Genomic DNA, 20529 nt, shown 5'->3' on the forward strand with positions numbered 1-20529 from the left:
TCTTGTAATTTAAAACATGTTATTCGTTTGAATTAACAAATATTTGCTTGACAGCCCGTGGCATTTATTTAAAAATCAATTAATATTTTCATAAATCAACAATTTCTTTTCTCAGTACGAGCGAGTTTTAAAGCTATTGACGAATTTTAACGACAGTTTCGCGAGATAGAGCGTTCGATAGTCTTATAACAAAAATGGTCAGCTCGTGCAATTTGCTCGCAGATGATGAAGATGAAGCAACAGGGCCTAGTGGCCGATCTCATGCCCAACATAAGGGTCATGAAAATGTTTGGGCATTTCGTATTCAACTATTACGATGACAATTCGTCCAAATACTTGCATAAAGTGTTCTGCTGTGTAAGTAATCATGATTTTCTAACATATTGTATAATAATGTAAAATAGTATTTTCGCCAAATTGCAATAACAAAATTTAATTTCGTCTGATCAAATCAAAGTTATCGACATTCTTCAGTTTGATTTTAATAATATTTTGACAAAATAGCTGAATGTGTATGGTATATAATTTTAACGATCGATACCGTTAATATTGGTTTACGATGAATGAAGATCCTCCAGATCGTACACGCACATCGCAAAAACTATCTTTTCTAGATTAATCTATTTCTACTGCTGTTACAATTCGGCCTGTGCGCGGTGAATCTGATCATCGAGAGCACCGACGTCGACGATCTCACGGCCAACACGATCACCCTCCTATTCTTCACGCACAGCATCGTTAAGCTCGTTTACTTCGCTATCAGGAGCAAGTACTTTTACAGAACATGGGCGATATGGAATAATCCGAATTCCCATCCGCTCTTCGCCGAGAGCAATGCGAGATACCACGCAATCGCTCTGAAGAAGATGAGGCTGCTGCTCTTCTTGGTCGGCGGCACCACCGTGCTCGCCGCGGTAGCTTGGACCACTCTTACTTTCTTCGAACATCCGAGTAGGAAACTCGTGGATCCAATCACGAATGAAACAACAATTATCGAGGTAATAATTCAATTTTATAAAATACAAAACATATTTCAAAATACAGAACAAAATTATTTTAATTATCTTTATATTTAATACATATATTATATTTAAAAAAGCGAGATTAGATACCGCTTTTTATTATTAATAAAAAGCGTATTAATTAAAATAATAGAGTCAGAATTAAATATAATCATAATTTAAATTATAATATCTAATTTTGTAACTACGATATATACATGCATTGCGTTTATTGTGTGATAAAATTACTCGAGTACTTTTTTATTTTATACATGTGTACATGAGAAATTTCTTCTTATAATTTAGTTGCCACAACTGTTGGTCCGTTCGTTCTATCCGTTCGATGCCAGAAGGGGAGTAACGCATATATTGATGCTCATATACCAATTCTATTGGGTGTTCTTTATGCTTGTCAATGCCAATTCGTTGGATGTGCTTTTCTGCTCGTGGTTACTGTTTGCCTGCGAACAGTTGCAGCACCTGAAACAGATTATGAAACCACTCATGGAGTTGAGCGCAACTTTGGACACGGTGGTACCGAATAGCAGTGAGCTCTTCAAGGTCTGTCAAATTTCAATCTCCATAGATATATCGATCATATAAATTTTATTTCCTACGATTAAATCTAGATCCATTTTGCATTTTTTTAAATTAATTTTTTTAAAGAAATTATATAAAAAGAAAATTTCATTTTTGTCTTAAAATGAAAATAGGATTTTCTTGTATTATATTGATTAAAATTAAGTGAGTCTTCAAAAACATTAACGTTAACGTGAGATCAATTTCTGTTATTCAAAGTCTATTATTAAAATAAACAACGCAAAGATATAAAAGCTAAAAACATTTCTGCACATAATTCAAATTTTCCTACTTTACGTATCAATAAGTTTTTTTTGTATATACAGGCTGGCAGTGCGGATCATCTTCGTGAATCGAATGAGAACAATCAGCCGCCACCACCCTCGGCAGCAGCCCAGGGCGACAACATGCTGGATCTCGATCTTCGTAACATATACAGCAATCGACAAGACTTCACGGCGACTTTCCGGCCGACCGCTGGTATGACTTTCAACGGTGGCGTAGGACCGAACGGATTAACGAAGAAGCAAGAGATGCTCGTCAGGAGTGCCATCAAGTACTGGGTCGAAAGACACAAGCATATTGTCAGGTCAGTCAATTTTAGTATTATAGATTACCGCACTAGTCGCCCAAGTCACACCGATAGACTTACCGCAAAGTTTAAATAACGAATTAGCTTCTCGCTAAAGAGAGGTCGCAAGATAAAGCAAGATAAAGCGTCAAGACCGTGAGATAAAAGATTCAGTAACAAATGCCGTGATGAGAGATGCGAAACCTGCCCCCCCCCCCCCATAATTAATTCATGGAACTCTATGAGCAAACGACGGACCATTTCTTTGAAAGTCATCTGCATCTTGTGTGAACTAGTAACCCAGAATAATCCTGCACAATACGCCTGAAGGTGTGTAAAGTATTTAGTATATAGTCGGCATTATATTGACCCCATAGAGAGAGACACGCTAACTATTCTTTCAATTATTAAGAAGTGCGCATGACAAAGTTGCGTACACGGTCAAACATCGCGGTCATGAATATTTTAAAATATGCATAAACACATTTCAAATATTGTCATATCAATACTATTCCTTCGAGACATACAATATTTGATATTATTGGGAGTACAAATTAGTTCGGTCCGTTTTCCAAAAGATAATCGTCTCCAAAGACGAGTCATTTTGTCGAGGTGGGAAAAAGTAAGCCAACGATGGACAATACTTTAATTAATCTGGTCATTTATTTTGTTTTGAAATAAATGCATTTTTGAACACAAAAAACGGACCGAACTAATTTGTACAGCTAATTATTTAATATGCAATACTGGGGAAAAATAATTTTATTTCATTTTATATAATATATACAATAAAATACATATATATTATTTTAACATCTGGTACCACATATGAAATGATAGTCTTGCGATTTTGATCGTAGGTAAAGAAGAAATGACGAGAAAACTAATAAAACACACTATACAAATATTCAGACATATTTTATCATGCAGAGCAGAGTAATTATTTATCATCTATATCGCGGTTTAAGTTCCTAATACTTTTATCAATAATTTTCGTACTATTTATTAATATGTTGAACGTTGTGAGAAACTGCTATTACAATAACACTTGATCACATATTTATGGAAAATTCATAATATTTAAAAAATTGCAAAAACCATTAAAAACTGATAGAAAGACAATCATAAATAATATAATAAATATATTTTTGAAATAACTTTATTTGTATATATATAATAACGGATAATGTTTTATTAAGCTTTAGTAAGATTAAGTAAAATTTGCATACATTGAAGCTAGAATTAATACAATTACTACAAGAAGAAAGTTTGAAATCTATAGTCACAATCCTCTTAATAACTGATATTATTTTCGACATAATTGATGTTATTTTGAAAACTCTCTCTATGCTACAGTCCTTTAAAGCTAAGAAGATAAATCTGTACAACAACTCCGTTTTACAACTATGCGATAATTTTATTTTAAAAACCGTCATTCCTCTCGAATTGTGACGAACAGCGTTCTTTGTAAAAGTCAGAGTATGCGGAATACGATCGGCGGGGGCAAGATCGATTGCTCCTCGGGAAAATTTCTTTTTCGCAATAACGGTGCGAACGGATGCCGCACGCGCGTGTTCCTGTAGGTTCGCGGGGGTGCCGAAGCCACTCGTCGACTGGCACGGGATGCGCGGGTTCCCACGGTGGTGAAGTATTTATTCTAAGAAAGCGCGATATTGACCGCAACGGGGGTCGTGTGTTGTACGGACTGAGCGATTCATGGGGGGAGACGGTATTCGACATGACGGTTCACGTGCATGTAACGTGCGCACACGTGGTTCACCTAACGCCAACGCACGCGAGCGATGACAGATTTTTGCCCACGCAACCTGTGGACGAGCGCTGTCATGTAGTATCGCAGATTGTTCACGTGAACAATATCCAACTTTCTCGATAGGAGGGTCTCGTTCATTATTGCTTTTCACATTCTTTATACACGCTATTTTTAATTGAAAATGAAAACATGCAATCTTGGCTAAAGCCGTAATCACCCCTAGCGATTGCGCGATTGTGATTGACGATTGAGGATTATTTCTCAACCAATCGGAACAAAGCGATCGGTGACTGCTTTGCTCCGATTGGTTGAGAAATAATCCTCAATCGTCAATCACAATCGCGCAATCGCTAGGGTGATCACGGCTTAACGCGATTTGAATACTATGAGTGTATCCAGTTTCATGTTATTTTGGTCAAAAGATTTGTAAAACTTCTTTTGGACGCTTCTCGTTAATTTTTCATTTTAAATCCTTTTATTCTTGGGATCTTAGGAACTTAAAAGATCGCGAGTTGACTAAACATTATTATGACAATCATTATCATTCAAATGGCAGAAACTCGTATTATCACCTACACAATATTGAAAGTAAAAGATATTGACCGCAACCGAGGTCATGTAGTCGTTACCTACGAGTAAGTAGTCTAAGGGGAAGAAGCGTCTCCACATAGCGGTCTATATACCGCGTTGGATATATGATCCGAGTTTCGAAATTTTGAGATATACACAGTCTTGCCCCGAAATTAAAGTATAATACACCTTTCAGCGCACATTTTATAGGTCTGACTTTTCGCGATAGATGACGACCAAGTGTGACTTGCTATACAAAACTATCGCATTTCCTTCAAGGCGTTTCGACGTATCGATCATTCACTTACTGGAAATAGTGTTAACTCGACGAATGGTCGACGAAATAGGATATATACGTGGTGAAACCAAATTTGCTCGTCGTTGTTCAACTTAGTTTTAATCACTTTAGTATGAAACTCTATGTATATAAAAGAACGGATATTACGAATATATTTTTCATGAGTCGCTTGTCAACGGTTGCTTTCGAAGTGTAGCATAAGTCACCAATAGGCAATTCGTCCCTCTAACGATTGGCGGAATTAGTAGTAACAATTAATAACTGTGATTCGAATGCAGATTGGTCACCGCGGTCGGAGATGCGTACGGTTTCGCGCTTTTACTTCACATGCTGACGACGACCATTACTTTGACGCTGCTCGCTTACCAAGCGACGAAGGTGAGTGCGCTACCAGATGGCCAGGTTCCTTTTCAAGGTCTCAAACGAATGACTTATTGATTGTATAAATTATAGTTAAGCAAGTAATGCGAAGTCGATGGATTAATGCGAACATATCAAGAATTAAGTATTCATACTAATACATACGAGTTTTAAATGCTACAGGTGAGCGGTATAAACGTATACGCGGCCTCCACGATCGGCTACGTGCTGTACACATTCGGCCAAGTCTTTTTGTTCTGCATATTCGGAAATCGCCTGATTGAAGAGGTGCGTATACAGGAAATTTACAAGAGACTTGATAAATCTCTGAAAATTTACACAGACGAAAAATTTATGTTAAATTTCATACATTTTATGTGTTTCAAACAGTCCATTAAAATTTTTGTGTTAATTTAACAAGATAAATCTGTTAAAATGTAACACAAACATTATGTAAAAGTTAATACAAACATATAATATTTAAGACACAAATTGTGTAAATATATTTCTTCAAAAAATTAACATTTATATTAAGTTACACGTACATTAATTTTTCATTCTTTATCTTAGAATTTACGTTTTAAAATTTATTATTTCTATATTATTTTTTACTTATAAATCATGTTATCTTAACATTAAAAAATAAAAAGTTTACCATTATTATCTTATTTTAATACTAAAAATTAAAAAATTAATTTAACATGAAATATTCAAATAATCACATTATGCTAGATTAACATTCGGATATGTTAACAATTAACACAAAAATTTTAACAGGGACGGTTTTAACACAGGTACAAAATGTGTTTTATTGCGTAGTTTAAAATAGCACTCTAACAAAAAATAGAGATAAATGTAACGAAAATTTAAACTATATTTTTTATATGTAATTTGAAAGAGTAGGAGTAAGATAAGAGAAAGGGAGATAAGGAAAAGATATGTAATATAAGTCCGGTAAATTAAAAATTAAGAATTGAGGATAAAGGAAGATAAATAAAAAATAACAGATGTGTGATGTAAAATAGGTTGTGTATAATAGCTGTGAGCTAAAGCTTAAGGTTTTTATGTATATGTATATATTGTGTTTGTATTATATATGTGTATGTATTACGATATATTATATGTATATATTATAGCAGGGCTGGACATGTATTTAAAATACTTTTATTTATAAAACACAGTTTTCGCAATAAAAGTAGATTTTATATTTTATATTTCAGCGATGTACATGAAAGTATTACGTATTTTGTATTTAAAATTGAAAGATTGAAAGCTTTATGTGTACTTCGTAATTTAAATAATAACAATCTTCAATATCTTAGTATTTAAAATATAGAATACTTTCAATCTTTCATTATTAATACTGAGAGAGAAATACAAAATATAAAATACTTTTATATACTTCCATAAAATATAAAATGCATAATATTTTCATGTACGCCATTGAAATACACGATACAATTGTCTTACAATTATCGTTTTCAAATAAAAGTATTTTAAATACATGCCCAGCTCTGATTATAGTATTATATATACATATAAAGATAGTTTTTAAGTCATATAGTTCATACGCAAGTTATAGGTAAGTTAAGGACAAGAGAAATAAATGTGCAATTAAGTGGTATACAAAAGATATGGATGGATGAGTGAGATAAGGAAAATTGTAAATCAAGTCCCCTTCTTGGTTTTGTCAAAAACGATGAAGTGCATAAATATTCTATTCTATATGCAATTTGAAATAATAAACTGTAATCTCCTTTTTTAGAGCACTTCGGTGATGGAGGCGGCTTATTCTTGCCATTGGTACGATGGATCGGAGGAAGCTAAGACATTCGTGCAAATTGTCTGTCAGCAGTGTCAGAAAGCAATGTCAATATCAGGGGCGAAGTTCTTCACGGTGTCGTTGGATCTCTTCGCTTCGGTAAGACTAGATCTCATCTCAATATATTCTTGTGTGTGTGTGTGTGTGTGTGAGTTCGATTTCTTTTCTCATTCAATATTTTTACATAACGAAATTAAGAAAATTCCATTCACGATCTGTTACGATAGAATGCGATAATATTATGATAGAATAATGTAATGAATAATTTTTTAAAAATTTCAGGTACTTGGAGCCGTGGTGACCTACTTCATGGTGTTGGTGCAACTGAAATGAACGGTTTGGTTTTGTACATTCCAGATGCGAATGCAATTTCTCACGTTGCATACCTCTCTGTGCAAGATTATATTTTTTAACGTGTTTACAAGGGACAAAATAAAGCATTCGTGTCGTGAAGATTCTCACGAGGAGAATTCTGCGTCTCCACAGACGCATAACGGAATACTAAGAATCACAGATTGGAAAATCATAAGAAGCTACATGCTAGAATTGAGTTTAAGCGCGATATAAAAATAATAGAAATTATTTTTACTGTTACTTAAGAAATAAGCGACGAGGCTTAAGTATAATTATTTCTTTTTTTATTATTATTATCTAGATTAACGAGCGGTGAAAAGAAGCACGTATATCCTATTTTCCTTAAAATGTAAATTTAGCTCCGTATAATTTTTCTCTCCACATTTATTATGCATATAGCAACAGCAAGGAATAACGACAATGTAAGCACTCGTCGCGATTCATTTTCATGCACATTAATTATAAGTCGTAATGCTTAATGGGGAAGATATACGCTATGTCATTCGAGTGTACCGCTGCAGCTTGTACTAATTGTCCTACAATCGATAATGGAATATTAACAAACGGACGCGGAAGAGTCTATTATCTTTATTTAGAGTCTATTATTAAGAGTCGTCCAGCAATTGCGTTGTTATATTCTCAAACAGCCTATATTTTAAAAAACACAGTGGAAGGATTGAATGGCGCATGTACATTGGCGAAGCGTCCAAATAACGTGTAAATATAAGATATAATCGTACGAGGAGACTACATTTTTTTAGTGGAATAGTATAATAATATTACGTAATATTAAATTTTGATAGTGGCACTCTTTGTCGTTGTACGTAAAATAAGTAACAATTTACAGAGTTATCACTAATGCACGCCATTTTTATTAATTACGTTTCTTGCATTCTGTTAACAATTAAATTGTAAATCTTGTCATTTAGATTTCATTTCAATTTCGTCTCATGGACCTTTTACTAAATTTTCTTCTTTTTCTTTTTTCTCCTTCTCTCTCTCTCTCTCTCTCTCTCTCTCTCTCTCTCTCTCTCTCTCTCTCTCTACACTTATTAATAAAATTTATGGCTTTACGGTTTTCAATGTAGAGAACGCGTTTTGACACACAATACGATTTATTAATCTATTTATTGTCACTTAATTTTGCAATAGAGACGAACAGTCTTTGCTTTTTATCACGCATTCGGAGGGCTAAAAATAAAATTTGTTAGTCAACGAATAGCAATTAATGGATATATAAATAAATCAATTACGCATTTAAAATTTTGTCGTCGCATTAGGAATGGAAAGTGTTAGTGTCTTGCCTCTTGATGAGAGAAGCAGCGATACAATTGGTGTGGTACGTCAATTACTATATGATACGATTATATTACCGAATGGTACTTGGCTCTGATAAACTTAGAGAGTAAGATATATACATATATACATATATTTTCATTATACGTAACCACATGAGCGTGGGACAGACGTATCTATTGTATACCTCGTTTTTATATAGGTATATTGTATTTCTCATAAAATTTCTCGATATTTTTAGTAAGACAATATTTCGTCACTTAAAAAGATGTCCAAGAAGAAATATTTGCACCATGCATGGCTGCTCATTCTGACCGTTATAATATAAATATGTATCTTTCATCGACGTGGATATCGTTCTATATATAAGACGACGTGGGATATTTTTAATTCTTTCGTTGGAAAAAAGTGTATCGTCAAAAGAAGAATGTAAAATGTCGTAACGAACATTTAAGTGGATACGAGTGTGTCTAGCGATATCCGAGCACGATTTACTTTCGACATTAATGTATAATTAACGTATGTGTATATTACTATGATCAAGTATTAATCGATGAGATCACAGTATTATCAAATAGTTTTTCTCTATGTAAAGCTGTACTATATTTATTTAATAAAATATTGATATAAACGTTCATATAAATTCCAACGTGTCAGAGGAGAATCCGAATTTTTCCATCGCCCTCAAAAGTTTTACACAGTAAAAAATATTTTGTATTTGTGTGAAAAACAATCCACTTAACTCTTGTTAAAATTTTGTGTTGAATTTTTAACATATCCGAGAATTAATTTAATATAATGTGATTTATTTAAATTTTGCGTTAAATTGATATTTTTTTACTATTAAAATTATACAATTTATAAATCAGTAAATACATAAAAGTAAAATGTTTTTTAAAACGTACATTCTAATTGTAAGATAAATATGAATAAAATGTGTTAATTTTATATATTATAAATGTTAATTTTAATTTAAAAAAAATACGTATTTGCTTAAAAATTTAACACAGATTTTCCAACTGTATACATTTATGCGAAATAATCTTACAAAAAAATCGTCTTTCGCACTACAGCAAAAATTCGCTATTCAAAGCAAAACCCACTAAAGTCACTTATAAATTTATAAAGTACCGTAATCATTCCTCCATTTTGGCTCCAACATCCGTGCATATGCATATGAGTATGAATGTGTGCACACAGACATTGCATCAACATTGGTACTTGTTTATTACACTTAACAGAGACTTAATATGTAGATACATTATATGAAAGTGAGCACTATTTACACTTTTCGACGCCATTTTGGCTCCAAATCCTTATACATTGGTCTTATGGATTGCGGTACTTTATTAATCTAGTGACTTTATGACCCACATGAAATGCACGTTTGCGTCAGTAATCGTAAATAAAAATTGCCTCAGAAAATTTAAGTTAGCACAAACCGCGTGAGTTTCTCTTGTTCGATTCGACTGCTTTTGGAGAACGCAATTCTTTCGACACGTAGAAAGTAACTTTTTTTTTATAAATGTAATTTACGAGTAAATTGTAATGCCTGTGTAAGTTAACACGAATAGGATAAAGAAAAATCATATGTTTTGTCGCTCCTTATCTATAAAAATACTTTGAAAATCCTAGAAAAAGAATGAACTGTCTTTCCGCACTGTATTCTTCATGTTCGCTTTCTTTACTATTAATAAAAATTTAATATAAATATATCAAGATAAATATCTCTAGTCTACAAAATAAATCGAGATGCGCGCGACTGCGCACCTGTCCTCGTGTTTTCCAGCGTTAATAATAAAATATTGACGTAAAGCGTGGAGATGTATGTGTACGTAGGGTGTTTCAAAATATTGCAAGTTTGTAGTATTTATTGAACTGAATAAAAAGCGTTTAATTGAAATAAATACGAAAATAAATCCGTTTAAAAAACGAGCATTCTGTTCGGTTAATACAAACTGATTACTATTCGCCGTTCATCGACTACAAACAATTTTTTACAATTGACGGAACTGTTTTATCACCTTGATTTTTTAATTCATCGTTTGTCGTTAATGGGTACAAGAAGTTTTTAACAATTGCATAAAGTTATTTTATTATTTTAATTTTCTATTGATATTCCAACTTTAGACGATTTATACTTGTAAATTGTGTTGCATATTCTATAAAGATAGAATTTTATTTAAAATTTTACATGCTATATATACATATAACACAGAAACGCTTATAGAATAAAAAAAAACACTTATAAAATACATAAGATATAAAATTTTAAATAAAATATTCTATTCTAAAATATAACGTAAGTTATTTAAAAAGTAAGCTTTACACAAGAAAGGCATATGTATCTCTCTCTTCCATTTCAATACATACATTGAATATCCTTGTATCATCAAACTTGTTTAAAAATTTGTTACATATGGTATTTCGAACCAGTTAATACTCTCTCAACAAGCAATACTCATGTAACAATATTTATACAACAATATTTATAATATTTGTACATATATTTAAATATAAGTACCAAAGTATTTTAAATAATTTATAATTCACGTCCTCTCCAAATTTAGAATAAAATTTATTTGTGATTTGTCGCATGTAAAATGTTTGTAAAAAAAATAAATAAATAAAATATACATGGCAATATACATATAAAATTAAAATCTGACGCAAATAAAAAATCATTACAGTATGCTTTACAATATATTGTTACAAAATAATATCATTTATTATTATTAAAATTATTATTTATATACTGCTGCACACACACATAAACATGGATGAATAACTGGTATTGTCAAAGCAAAAATTCGCTATTCATTCTAAAAGAGCTGGTTTGAGGACTAAGGGTCTGCGCACAATAGGAGAAATATTAGGAACAGATATTAAATATAAGAATTTTAACCTATCAGAACTGTGTACTGTGGAATGTGCGCTTTCTGACAGGTTAAAATTCTTATATTTAATATCTGTTCCTAATATTTCTCCTATTGTGCGTAGACCCTTATTTTAACCAATTGTAAGTATTTTTTATTCAGCTTAGCAAATATTGCAGACGAGTACTGCAAAGCTATATGACCCATAATCTCAACCCCTCACACTCTGTACATCTAGGTAAGATAAAGCAGCGTCTATTAAGAGCTCGTAAAAATAATCGTTTAACAAGCCGAGTGAGAAATTGCCGCGGTGCGGTTCGTACACGCAGGCGCAAATCGCGAGCATCTCCGTGCACTTCTAGGGGTAGTTTCGATCGTCCGAGGGATGAACTATGCCGTGCTGCCGCCCGAGACGCCTCGACCTCGTGCGTTGCTCCTGTGCGATGCTGTCTAAAACGAGGAGTTTCGCGCCGCCGTCGTTTCATGACAGTGACACGCCTGCGGAGCGCGTGGTGCCGGTCGGTCGCGATTGCATAATCGTTAATCGAGTGTCAGCCTTCGGCGACCAGGAGAGGGATCCTCGCGGTCCAAACAGAATTCTGTGATCGCGCATCGTCGCCGGAGAGGATGTGCCGACCGTGGTCGAGGCGAGATCAGCCGTTGGCTCTGTCAACGGCTAAATCGGACAGTTTTAAGACCGAGTCTGCGAAATTTTGTTGACGAACCTCGCTGACGATCATCCCTCTGCACTGCAAAACCGTTTCTCCTCGGGAAGCAATACACGTAAAGCAATATTGGCGCATATGGATCGCGTCCGGCAAGCTACGCTCGTCTCCACTTCACCCTGTTGTCGTCTCCTTAAATCGTCGATTGTTATAAATATCAAAGAAAAATGATAATAACGCGCTCTACAACAATACTGTTTGAGATACATGCGGCGTACGCCGAATCCGAGTGCAGGTGGATCGGATCTAGCTGAACTAGGCGTGCGCAATCCGAAGAAATCCTGAGACGGAGGGTCGATGATCGAAAACGATCGGTCGGAGCAAATCGGTTGTCAATCAACGAAGTACAATCTAGAATAATTGCTAACAATCAAAATCGACGGGGCGAGTTTTAGATCTCCATCTTTTATTGTTACGCTAAAACAATCGCTTATATTTATTCGCAAATAAATTAAAATTGCATTAGTAGTGGATCTTTTCTGATCATGATGCATCAGGAATACTTATCGAGATTACACCAGTTACAATCTCCCGACTTTACGATACTTGAAGAATACCGGGTGTCGATCAGTATGATCGGACGTTCGATATTAAGGAACGTATGTACGAGTTATATAATACGTCTATCTGTAAAATAATAGGCTACAAAATAGACGTCCCGAGAGAAGACACGAGGGAGATGAAATCGAATCCGAGATTGCTGTTTGATTAGTGGAGCGAAGAAACATTCCCGGTAGACAATGGATCTCAGCTCTTTTAGTCTAATCTATAGTCTAGTCAACGAGACTGAACAACACTGGTTGTTAGATTGTAAAAGCTAAAATAAAGCGAGATAATTTTTATCAAAAGGAATAATCCATTGCCATTTAATGATACATCCGACGTATACCAAAAGTAGATAAAGAAAAGAGAGAGAGAAACCAAAGTACAATCGCATGTGCGCACGTGCTTAGTAATTAACAGAATTGGATTTGTCTCAGTCATTAGAAGGCTCAAACAATGCAATCGCGTTGGAGTTAACGAGAACTGGCAAGGCGCAAGTTGTGAGGAATTTTTTGCGAATCACCGATAACCATAGGTACAAAAACTGCGAGCGGCTGGAGGAGGCGAAGCCTCCCGCCGCACAAGCATTATCGTAAGTATTAATAAGTCTTGCAAAATGTTTTATGTCTGCTATATTATTTGTATATTATATTTTAAATTTGTTGACAATATGATAATTATGTATTAATTATATTTTATCTATATTTTACATAAAATATAATTAATACATAATTGCAATAATTTTATATATTGGAGTACAAATTAGTTCGATCCGTTTTCCAAAAGATGATCGCCTCCAAAGACGAGTCATTTTTTCGAGATGGAATTCGAAGATTGTCTGAGAGATGGAAAAAAAATAGTAGCCAGCGAGGACGATACTTTAATTAATCTGTTCATTAATTTTGTTTTGAAATAAATGCATTTTGAATACAAAAAACGGACCGAACTAATTAGTACACTTAATAGTATTCTTAAAAATTGTATTATAAAATAAAAAAATGTATTGAAATGCATATTTTATCATATCATATCATTTTCTTATTATTTTTGTCTTTATTTTTGTTTATCAATAAATTACGTTCATGTATAAACCTTTTTAAATAATAAATATCACAAGAACAAAATCAAATTAGAGTCATATAATACGGTTTTACACCAAAATTTAATATCTACGCACTTTCATAAACAAAAGCATCGATTAGCCATATACATGTATTAACTACATACATGTATTATGAGCTAAAATTAATTAAAAACTTAGACAAAGGCCCGTATCCATGTATAATTAAAGTTTCCATGATATAATATTATGGTGAATTAACCATATAATCACACACTTTTCAAACTATAATGTGATAATTTGTATATTCTTAATCCGATTAAATACATCAATGTAATTCCCTCTTTCAGTACTATGACTTAACACGCTGATTAAGGAAAATTAAAAAATGTAATTTAGTATTTTGTAAGAACAAAATCTTCGAAGAAAAACACATATCTCAAGAATCTGTAATTAATAAAAATCGGTGAGAGACATATTCAAAACAATCTTATAATATCGCGATTATATTAAATTATATACAGAGATTTGATTGTCCAACAAATTTAATTATAATTTATAATTAAAGAATTTTATGTATAATTTGTTACTTATAAATTACACCTATATATACATAATATATTGTACAAATTAGTTCGATCCGTTTTCCAAAAGATGATCGCCTCCAAAGACGAGTCATTTTTTTCGAGATGGAATTCGAAAATTGCCTGAGAGATGGGAAAAAGTAGTAGCCAGCGAAGGACAATACTTTAATTAATCTGTTAATTCATTTTGTTTTGAAATAAATGCATTTTTGAACACAAAAAACGGACCGAACTAATTTGTACACCTATTAATTTAAAATAAAAATAGCTTTATGCCTCTAAAAATAAATTAAATATAAATAAATTGTCTCCAAACTTCCTCTGTTATTAGTGCATAAATAATATATTTATAAGACAATGAAATATAATTCGCAAACAAAATTAAAATGTACTTACCAACAAAGTTAACTGTAAATTGCAGGTAAGTACATTGTATAATAATTGTTTACGAATTACATTTTATCGCGTTATGAATTTATTATTTATGCAACTGCGAAAGCTTATAAGTAACTTACATTTATTATATATTTTATTCAATTACATAACTATATACATGTATATATGTAAAATTTAAAACGTACATATGTTTTAAATGCCATCTTGATAAACTGGAACTATAATTCTCTGTACGTATATATGTGTGTATATATATATGTGTGTGTGTATGTGCAAAACGTATATCTATATGGTCGTTGATCCCTGGTTAGAAGAGACAGTACTCCGGAGTTTCGCGTCAGTCGATCGGCGAACTTCGACCACGAAGGTCGTCGGAGCGCGGTGATAAGTGCAACTCGAATGTTCGTCGCGCGAGTGCAATGTTCTAATTACAATTAAATCTGATGGATCGCGCGAAGGACAATGAGTTCCCATCGAGTTCGATCTTACACGCGAATAAAAGGCTTTTGGGTAAACGAGATTCGCTTGTCAATACACATATGATGTGTTCTGATAAATTCACCATACAGAAATGCATGTGAGACATTTTTATTTTTATTTAAAAAAAATTATTTATCAACGCTCGGATATCTGTTTTCAAAATTTTATCAATTTTTTTGTTTTATTTATGAAAATTTTTTTTTTCCTCTCACTTTGAGTATAATTAAGCCTTTATCAAATTCTTTGCGGTGTAATACTCGTTTTATTATAAGGACGTTTAATTTTCTTAATTGATTCGATTATTAAATCATAAATTGGGAATTGATTTCCGTTAGAAAGCGCATTCGTCAACGCTTTTATTTATATATCTGCGTGGATTGGCGCATCGCGTGCTCAAGAGAGTGGGATAAAATCTCATACAAGCATCCATAATTACATGTCGATTTGTTATGCGAAAGCAATATCGCGAGTATAGCTTTCAACCAATTTGTACACAAATGTAATTATACATATACGTACATTTTCATATATAGACGATTTATTTGAAATTCCATAAATCACAGAGATCACTCTGTACATGCATTTTCACGTGTAATGCAACCTCGCTGATCAACATTTTATTTATCTTTTTTTATCAAATTGCGTTTAAATTAATTTCTTTCAATACGCGGGTACCGCAAACGTGGGTTCCGTTTTTGCACGCGCGATCATAAAGCAAATTTCTGATTCAAAACATTTACAATGACAAATGAATTCGCGTGCGAAAGGTGTATGTTATGACTTATGAATGGCACGGGTGCTACCTAAAAATATTCTCCAGCTTCATGAATAATATATCCTCATGACGGAAGACTAGAGCGACTTGCTGCAAAGTCGGCGAAACAAATGTCAAGAATATCTCGAATTTCTTTACTTGAATGAGTTTTCGTCTTTCACGAAGCGATCCTCCAACATGACTAACGCGTAAAGTTCGCTCCGAAACGGATTCACATTTGAATACCGTTAATTAATTCATTTATTCCACCGGTCCGCGGGGTTTCATGGACATTGTCACATCTAAAAATTACATCGCCCGAAAAAACGGGAAGTATGATAATTTTCTGATACTTTTCGTGCATATTAATTGAGGACTGGAATATTTATAAATGTTAATTATACGCGTGGACTGCCCCCTCTGATTCTTTGCAAGTAATTCGTTTCGTTTAGCGTTTATAATGTATAGTTTTATACAGCTTCTGGATTTAATTCGTACTGATTCACAGAAAGGATGGTTTTGCTGAAACATCTAAAAATTAGTTAGATCTAGGAATAATTTTGTTGGATCATTAAAATAATTATGCAGCACGTTAGAACTAGACGTTAAAACTTTTTGCTCATCGCATTTCAGTTTCCTACGTAATTATGTAGAAGGTTCAACGAAATTATCTTCAGATCTCTGTATCCAGCTAAATTTGTAAATATTTCAGCAAGCTCTTTCTTTGCGTATTCGATATAACGAAGCTCTTTGTATAAAATATAGTTCTTGTATTTTGAATAGTTTGAATAACTTTGATTAATCATACGGTATTGCATACCTCCGATGTTTCATCAAAATTGTATATAATTTGCAGAACTTTAGAGTATATATATACATCACGAGAGTATTCGGTACGAGACTCTCGTTGCAACATTCCTACTTCCAGGAACTAAGTATAATTATGAAATAAAATTGCTCCTCGTATATATGAGCAACAAGTTCTCATCGTACAGTTATACATTATTTGCTCGTTGCATAATTTCTATTATCTCTGTCACAGAGCTGGACCTCGATTATTTAGAAAGAAGAGGCGGAAATACAATAACTTACGAGGGCGCCGAAGGAAGCTCGAAAGAGGAAGACAGCCCTGCGGACACATTAGATCGTGTTAAGGTTATCTTCCTAGGTGCACCCGGCGTGGGAAAGACGAGTATAATCCGAGTAAGATTTAACCCTTACGTCTTTTATGGTATACCCGGGCTTATCCTTTTAAAGATTTTTCTAATACTTTTTCCATTGCTTATAATTATTTTTTTATTAGTAAAAGTATTTATTATATTTGCTTAATACCGTTATGTTCCGCAGTTTCGATTAAAAAAAATTTCTTGAAATGTTTATCTTTATAAAAATTGTTTAAGGTAGTTCTTCACAAAAATGAATTACTGCAGAAAAAAATAAGAAAAATATATGAGGTTCTCTGGATCTCGAACTATATGCTACAATTTTTTTAAACCCCGATTGCCGAACTCATTTTTGAGAAAAAATTCGTTGAAATTGGCTTCTTATACACGGAGACATAGGGTATCGTACAGTTCCGAGCACTATTATTTACAAATTAGTATAGTAAAAAACTGCAGTTGATAATGAAAAAGTAATAGATGAAAGTTAAAGATTCGTACTTTTTAACGGTCAAAATAAAAGTGGAGGTAGCCGAACAAATTTTCGAGATATTTATTGTAGAAACAGCAAAAATGTACGATTCATAAACTCTTTTATGTCACTACGTGGTTCATCGCTACGTATAAACAATATTAATATTATTAAAACTTTATTATTTCAATGCAAATATTATCAACAAAGACCTTAAAATTTATAAATATATTTAATGAACGCCATATATACAATTCGATTGAGAATTTCGCAATTTTTATTCTCAGCATTCAGTTGACTAGGGAGTCCGTGAAGAACTACCTTAAACATTCGAATTGAATTGGGTATGTCATACGTATATCAGTGTGTTGTTCCTGTAGTGAAGAGAGCGTTTAAAGGTTAATAGACATGATTGCATCTCTCAATTAGAAATTACTTTTATGTACTTTACGTAAAACTACTTTTGATCCTGCGAATCTCTCAATTAATCTTTTGAATATTAAAAGCGCAGTTTCGAAATTTTACAGATCTAATTACTTTAATATAAAGACATTTTAATTAACATAATTTAAGATTTGGACATTATAAATACGTTCCATCAGTCTTATATTTTACAATGTAATTTTTATCAATCCAATGAAAAGTGAAGAACCTAACCAATAAGTTTGCAAATATCTTATATGAAAAAGCGATTCGTACGACGTGCGACGTTCGATCAACGAGAATCTTTGTCAGAATCTTTGTTTCAAAGTAGGGAAGGAAACAAATCGTGGAAACGAGTCACTCGGACGCTCCGTTCATTTCCGATAATAGTTTCCGCTTATCGATGACGACGATTATCGGCTCTCCGAGGAAATTAAAAGGCACAACGAATATCCTATAAAAGCCAAGTCACTTTTGACATTTCTTTTAATAGACGAAATTTAAGTTCAAATACCTGCGCTTTCATGGGAGAACTTTCGAGAAACCGTATACGAAAAGAACGGTTTCACTAAAGTATCTAACTCTAGATACAGATTTGTGTTAGCTACATAGATTAATTGAATACAGACACAGAATAATTTTATTAAGTCATCGAAATAATTATGTAAGCTAACAGAAGTAGTTTAAGCTGGTCGCTATAGAATGTCAAAATTTTAGCAGCATTGCTTATCATATTCTACATAAAAATTCTACATAACATTGATTTGATAGTTCCAGAAAATTTCTTATTTTTTAAAAAATCCATTCTGTAAATTTTTTGGAGTAAAAATTGAATCATTCTTATAGAAAAAGAGTGAAAAAGCTATTTCACTTGTAAACAAGAAAGGCAGATTTTCACTTTTTTTGGGGTAAAATTTCACTGTTTTGGAGTAAGATACTCCAAAGAAATAAAATCTCATTCCTTTTTTGGAGTGAGACTTCTCTTTCCTTAAAGTAACTATCACTCCAAAAAAGAATAAAATCTCTTTTAAGAGTTAAAATCTGCCACATATATTCAAGAGTGAAAATATTTTTACTCTTTTTTCAAGACTGGCTTAGTCTTTTGGAGTAAGATCTCATTCCAAAAGATTTAGAGTAACTAAAATTTTAAATACTTCTTTTAAACCGTTCTATAATCCACATGTAATAATAATATTTATCTCTCTGAAAAGTAAAGTCTCAGAGATTGTCTTTTAGAGATTGAAAATTGAGTCACTCTTCTTCAAGATTGACTCAAACTTTGCTCTTTAGAATGAGATTTCACTCCAAAGAATTTAGAGTATAGGCTCGGGATCTATAATTGTTTTTAATACGCGATTTTTGTTGACGCTTCCAGCAATTCGTCTGGAGCGAATTCTCCGAGGAGTACAAACCGACCGAGAGGCGGGAGACATTTTATCCGAGCGTGGTGCTGGCCGATCGATTATACGAATTGAAGATCACCGATTTGCCTACCATTCCGTACTTCCCGGTCAGCTCGCACTTGGAATGGACGGACTTTCGTTATTACGGACTGCGGAGTGCGACCGCGTACGTGCTTGTATTTGATCTCAGTAATCAGGACACGTTTCAGGTACGTACAATTGAGATTCAATGTTAAAACGCGATAAATTGCGAGCAGGCCACTTGTAGGACGAAACTTTAACTTCGGAAAGAACGTCAGAAACACGGCGAACGTAGCTCGCGCTTATCTTTTTTTGTAAAGTTTTTCTTGCGAGCCTTTTTCCTTCTCGCGAAAGTCGTCACGACTTTCGACTTGAAGTCGCGTCAAAGTTGCTGGCATAAAAGTTTGATTATGTGGATGTTTGTCTGGATGACGAAAGGTGGTCCCTCGAGGACAAAACGCGGTACAAGTTAAATGATGTTAAATGGATTTTGCTAATAATAAGTCAAAAGTATAAATGAAAAACCGTGACGTTGATAACATTATTAAACAAGAAATGAAATGGTACAATAAGTAATTAGCGACTGCAAGAGAAGAATCTTCCTTCATATTTATTTTGATTAAGAGTATTCTAACTTCTGACATTAAAATCGTGTACTAAGACAGCCTACATATTACATCTTCTCAATACAATAAAGTATAATATTGAATAAAATAACTTGTGCAATTTTATAAATTAACCCCCTTTCATGTCTGACTTTTTAAAAATGAGAAACATAAATATTTTAATTATAAAATTAATAAAAATATAGGGTAAACCCGGTATATACGCCGCGTCAGGAAATACGCCGCAGAAGTCAGAAAAAATAGAAGGAGTGGGGATAATTTTCCGTCAATTACTTTGTTACATGCCTTTATGGTATATTAGTATTATGTTATGATTTCAGTTCTTTACTGTTAATATTAATGAAATTATTGCGAGTTAAATCGATTTTTTACTGTAATAAGTAG

General features: G+C 33.1%; 3 protein-coding genes across 3 annotated transcripts in view; 2 read left to right on the forward strand and 1 right to left on the reverse strand.

The window, feature by feature from the left end:
* Nucleotides 1–222: 222 nt before the first annotated feature.
* Nucleotides 223–8187, forward strand: Orco (odorant receptor co-receptor). Its single transcript, XM_018541153.1, has 8 exons — nt 223–357; nt 615–998; nt 1308–1562; nt 1907–2169; nt 5069–5168; nt 5334–5438; nt 6916–7071; nt 7255–8187. The coding sequence occupies exons 1-8, from the start codon at nt 223–225 to the stop codon at nt 7303–7305; spliced, it is 1449 nt and encodes a 482-aa protein (XP_018396655.1). The 3' UTR covers nt 7306–8187.
* The window catches only part of LOC108774912 (Mediator complex subunit 25), a 44644-nt gene continuing 25540 nt past the window's right edge, over nt 1426–20529 (reverse strand). Inside the window, exon 15 of the mRNA XM_018541146.1 lies at nt 1426–1481. The gene's annotated coding sequence lies outside the window, so the exon portion shown is untranslated. The remainder of the gene's footprint in view (nt 1482–20529) is intronic.
* LOC108774901 (ras-like protein family member 10B) overlaps nt 12712–20529 on the forward strand; it is a 10967-nt gene continuing 3149 nt past the window's right edge. The window contains exons 1-4 of the mRNA XM_018541130.1: nt 12712–12793; nt 13272–13358; nt 17083–17243; nt 19471–19707. Of these exons, the coding sequence (XP_018396632.1) occupies nt 12712–12793; nt 13272–13358; nt 17083–17243; nt 19471–19707 (567 nt within the window). The remainder of the gene's footprint in view (nt 12794–13271; nt 13359–17082; nt 17244–19470; nt 19708–20529) is intronic.

Source organism: Cyphomyrmex costatus, unplaced genomic scaffold, assembly GCF_001594065.2.
Source record: "Cyphomyrmex costatus isolate MS0001 unplaced genomic scaffold, Ccosl1.0 scaffold277, whole genome shotgun sequence".
Classification (NCBI taxonomy): Eukaryota; Metazoa; Arthropoda; class Insecta; order Hymenoptera; family Formicidae; genus Cyphomyrmex; species Cyphomyrmex costatus.

Excerpts from the sequence above, each read along its gene's own strand:
- Orco (XM_018541153.1), top strand. The coding sequence starts at position 223 with ATGATGAAGATGAAGCAACAGGGCCTAGTGGCCGATCTCATGCCCAAC. Across the intron at positions 1,563-1,906 it reads ATAGCAGTGAGCTCTTCAAG|GCTGGCAGTGCGGATCATCT; the intron begins GTCTGTCAAATT and ends TTGTATATACAG. Across the intron at positions 2,170-5,068 it reads AGACACAAGCATATTGTCAG|ATTGGTCACCGCGGTCGGAG; the intron begins GTCAGTCAATTT and ends ATTCGAATGCAG.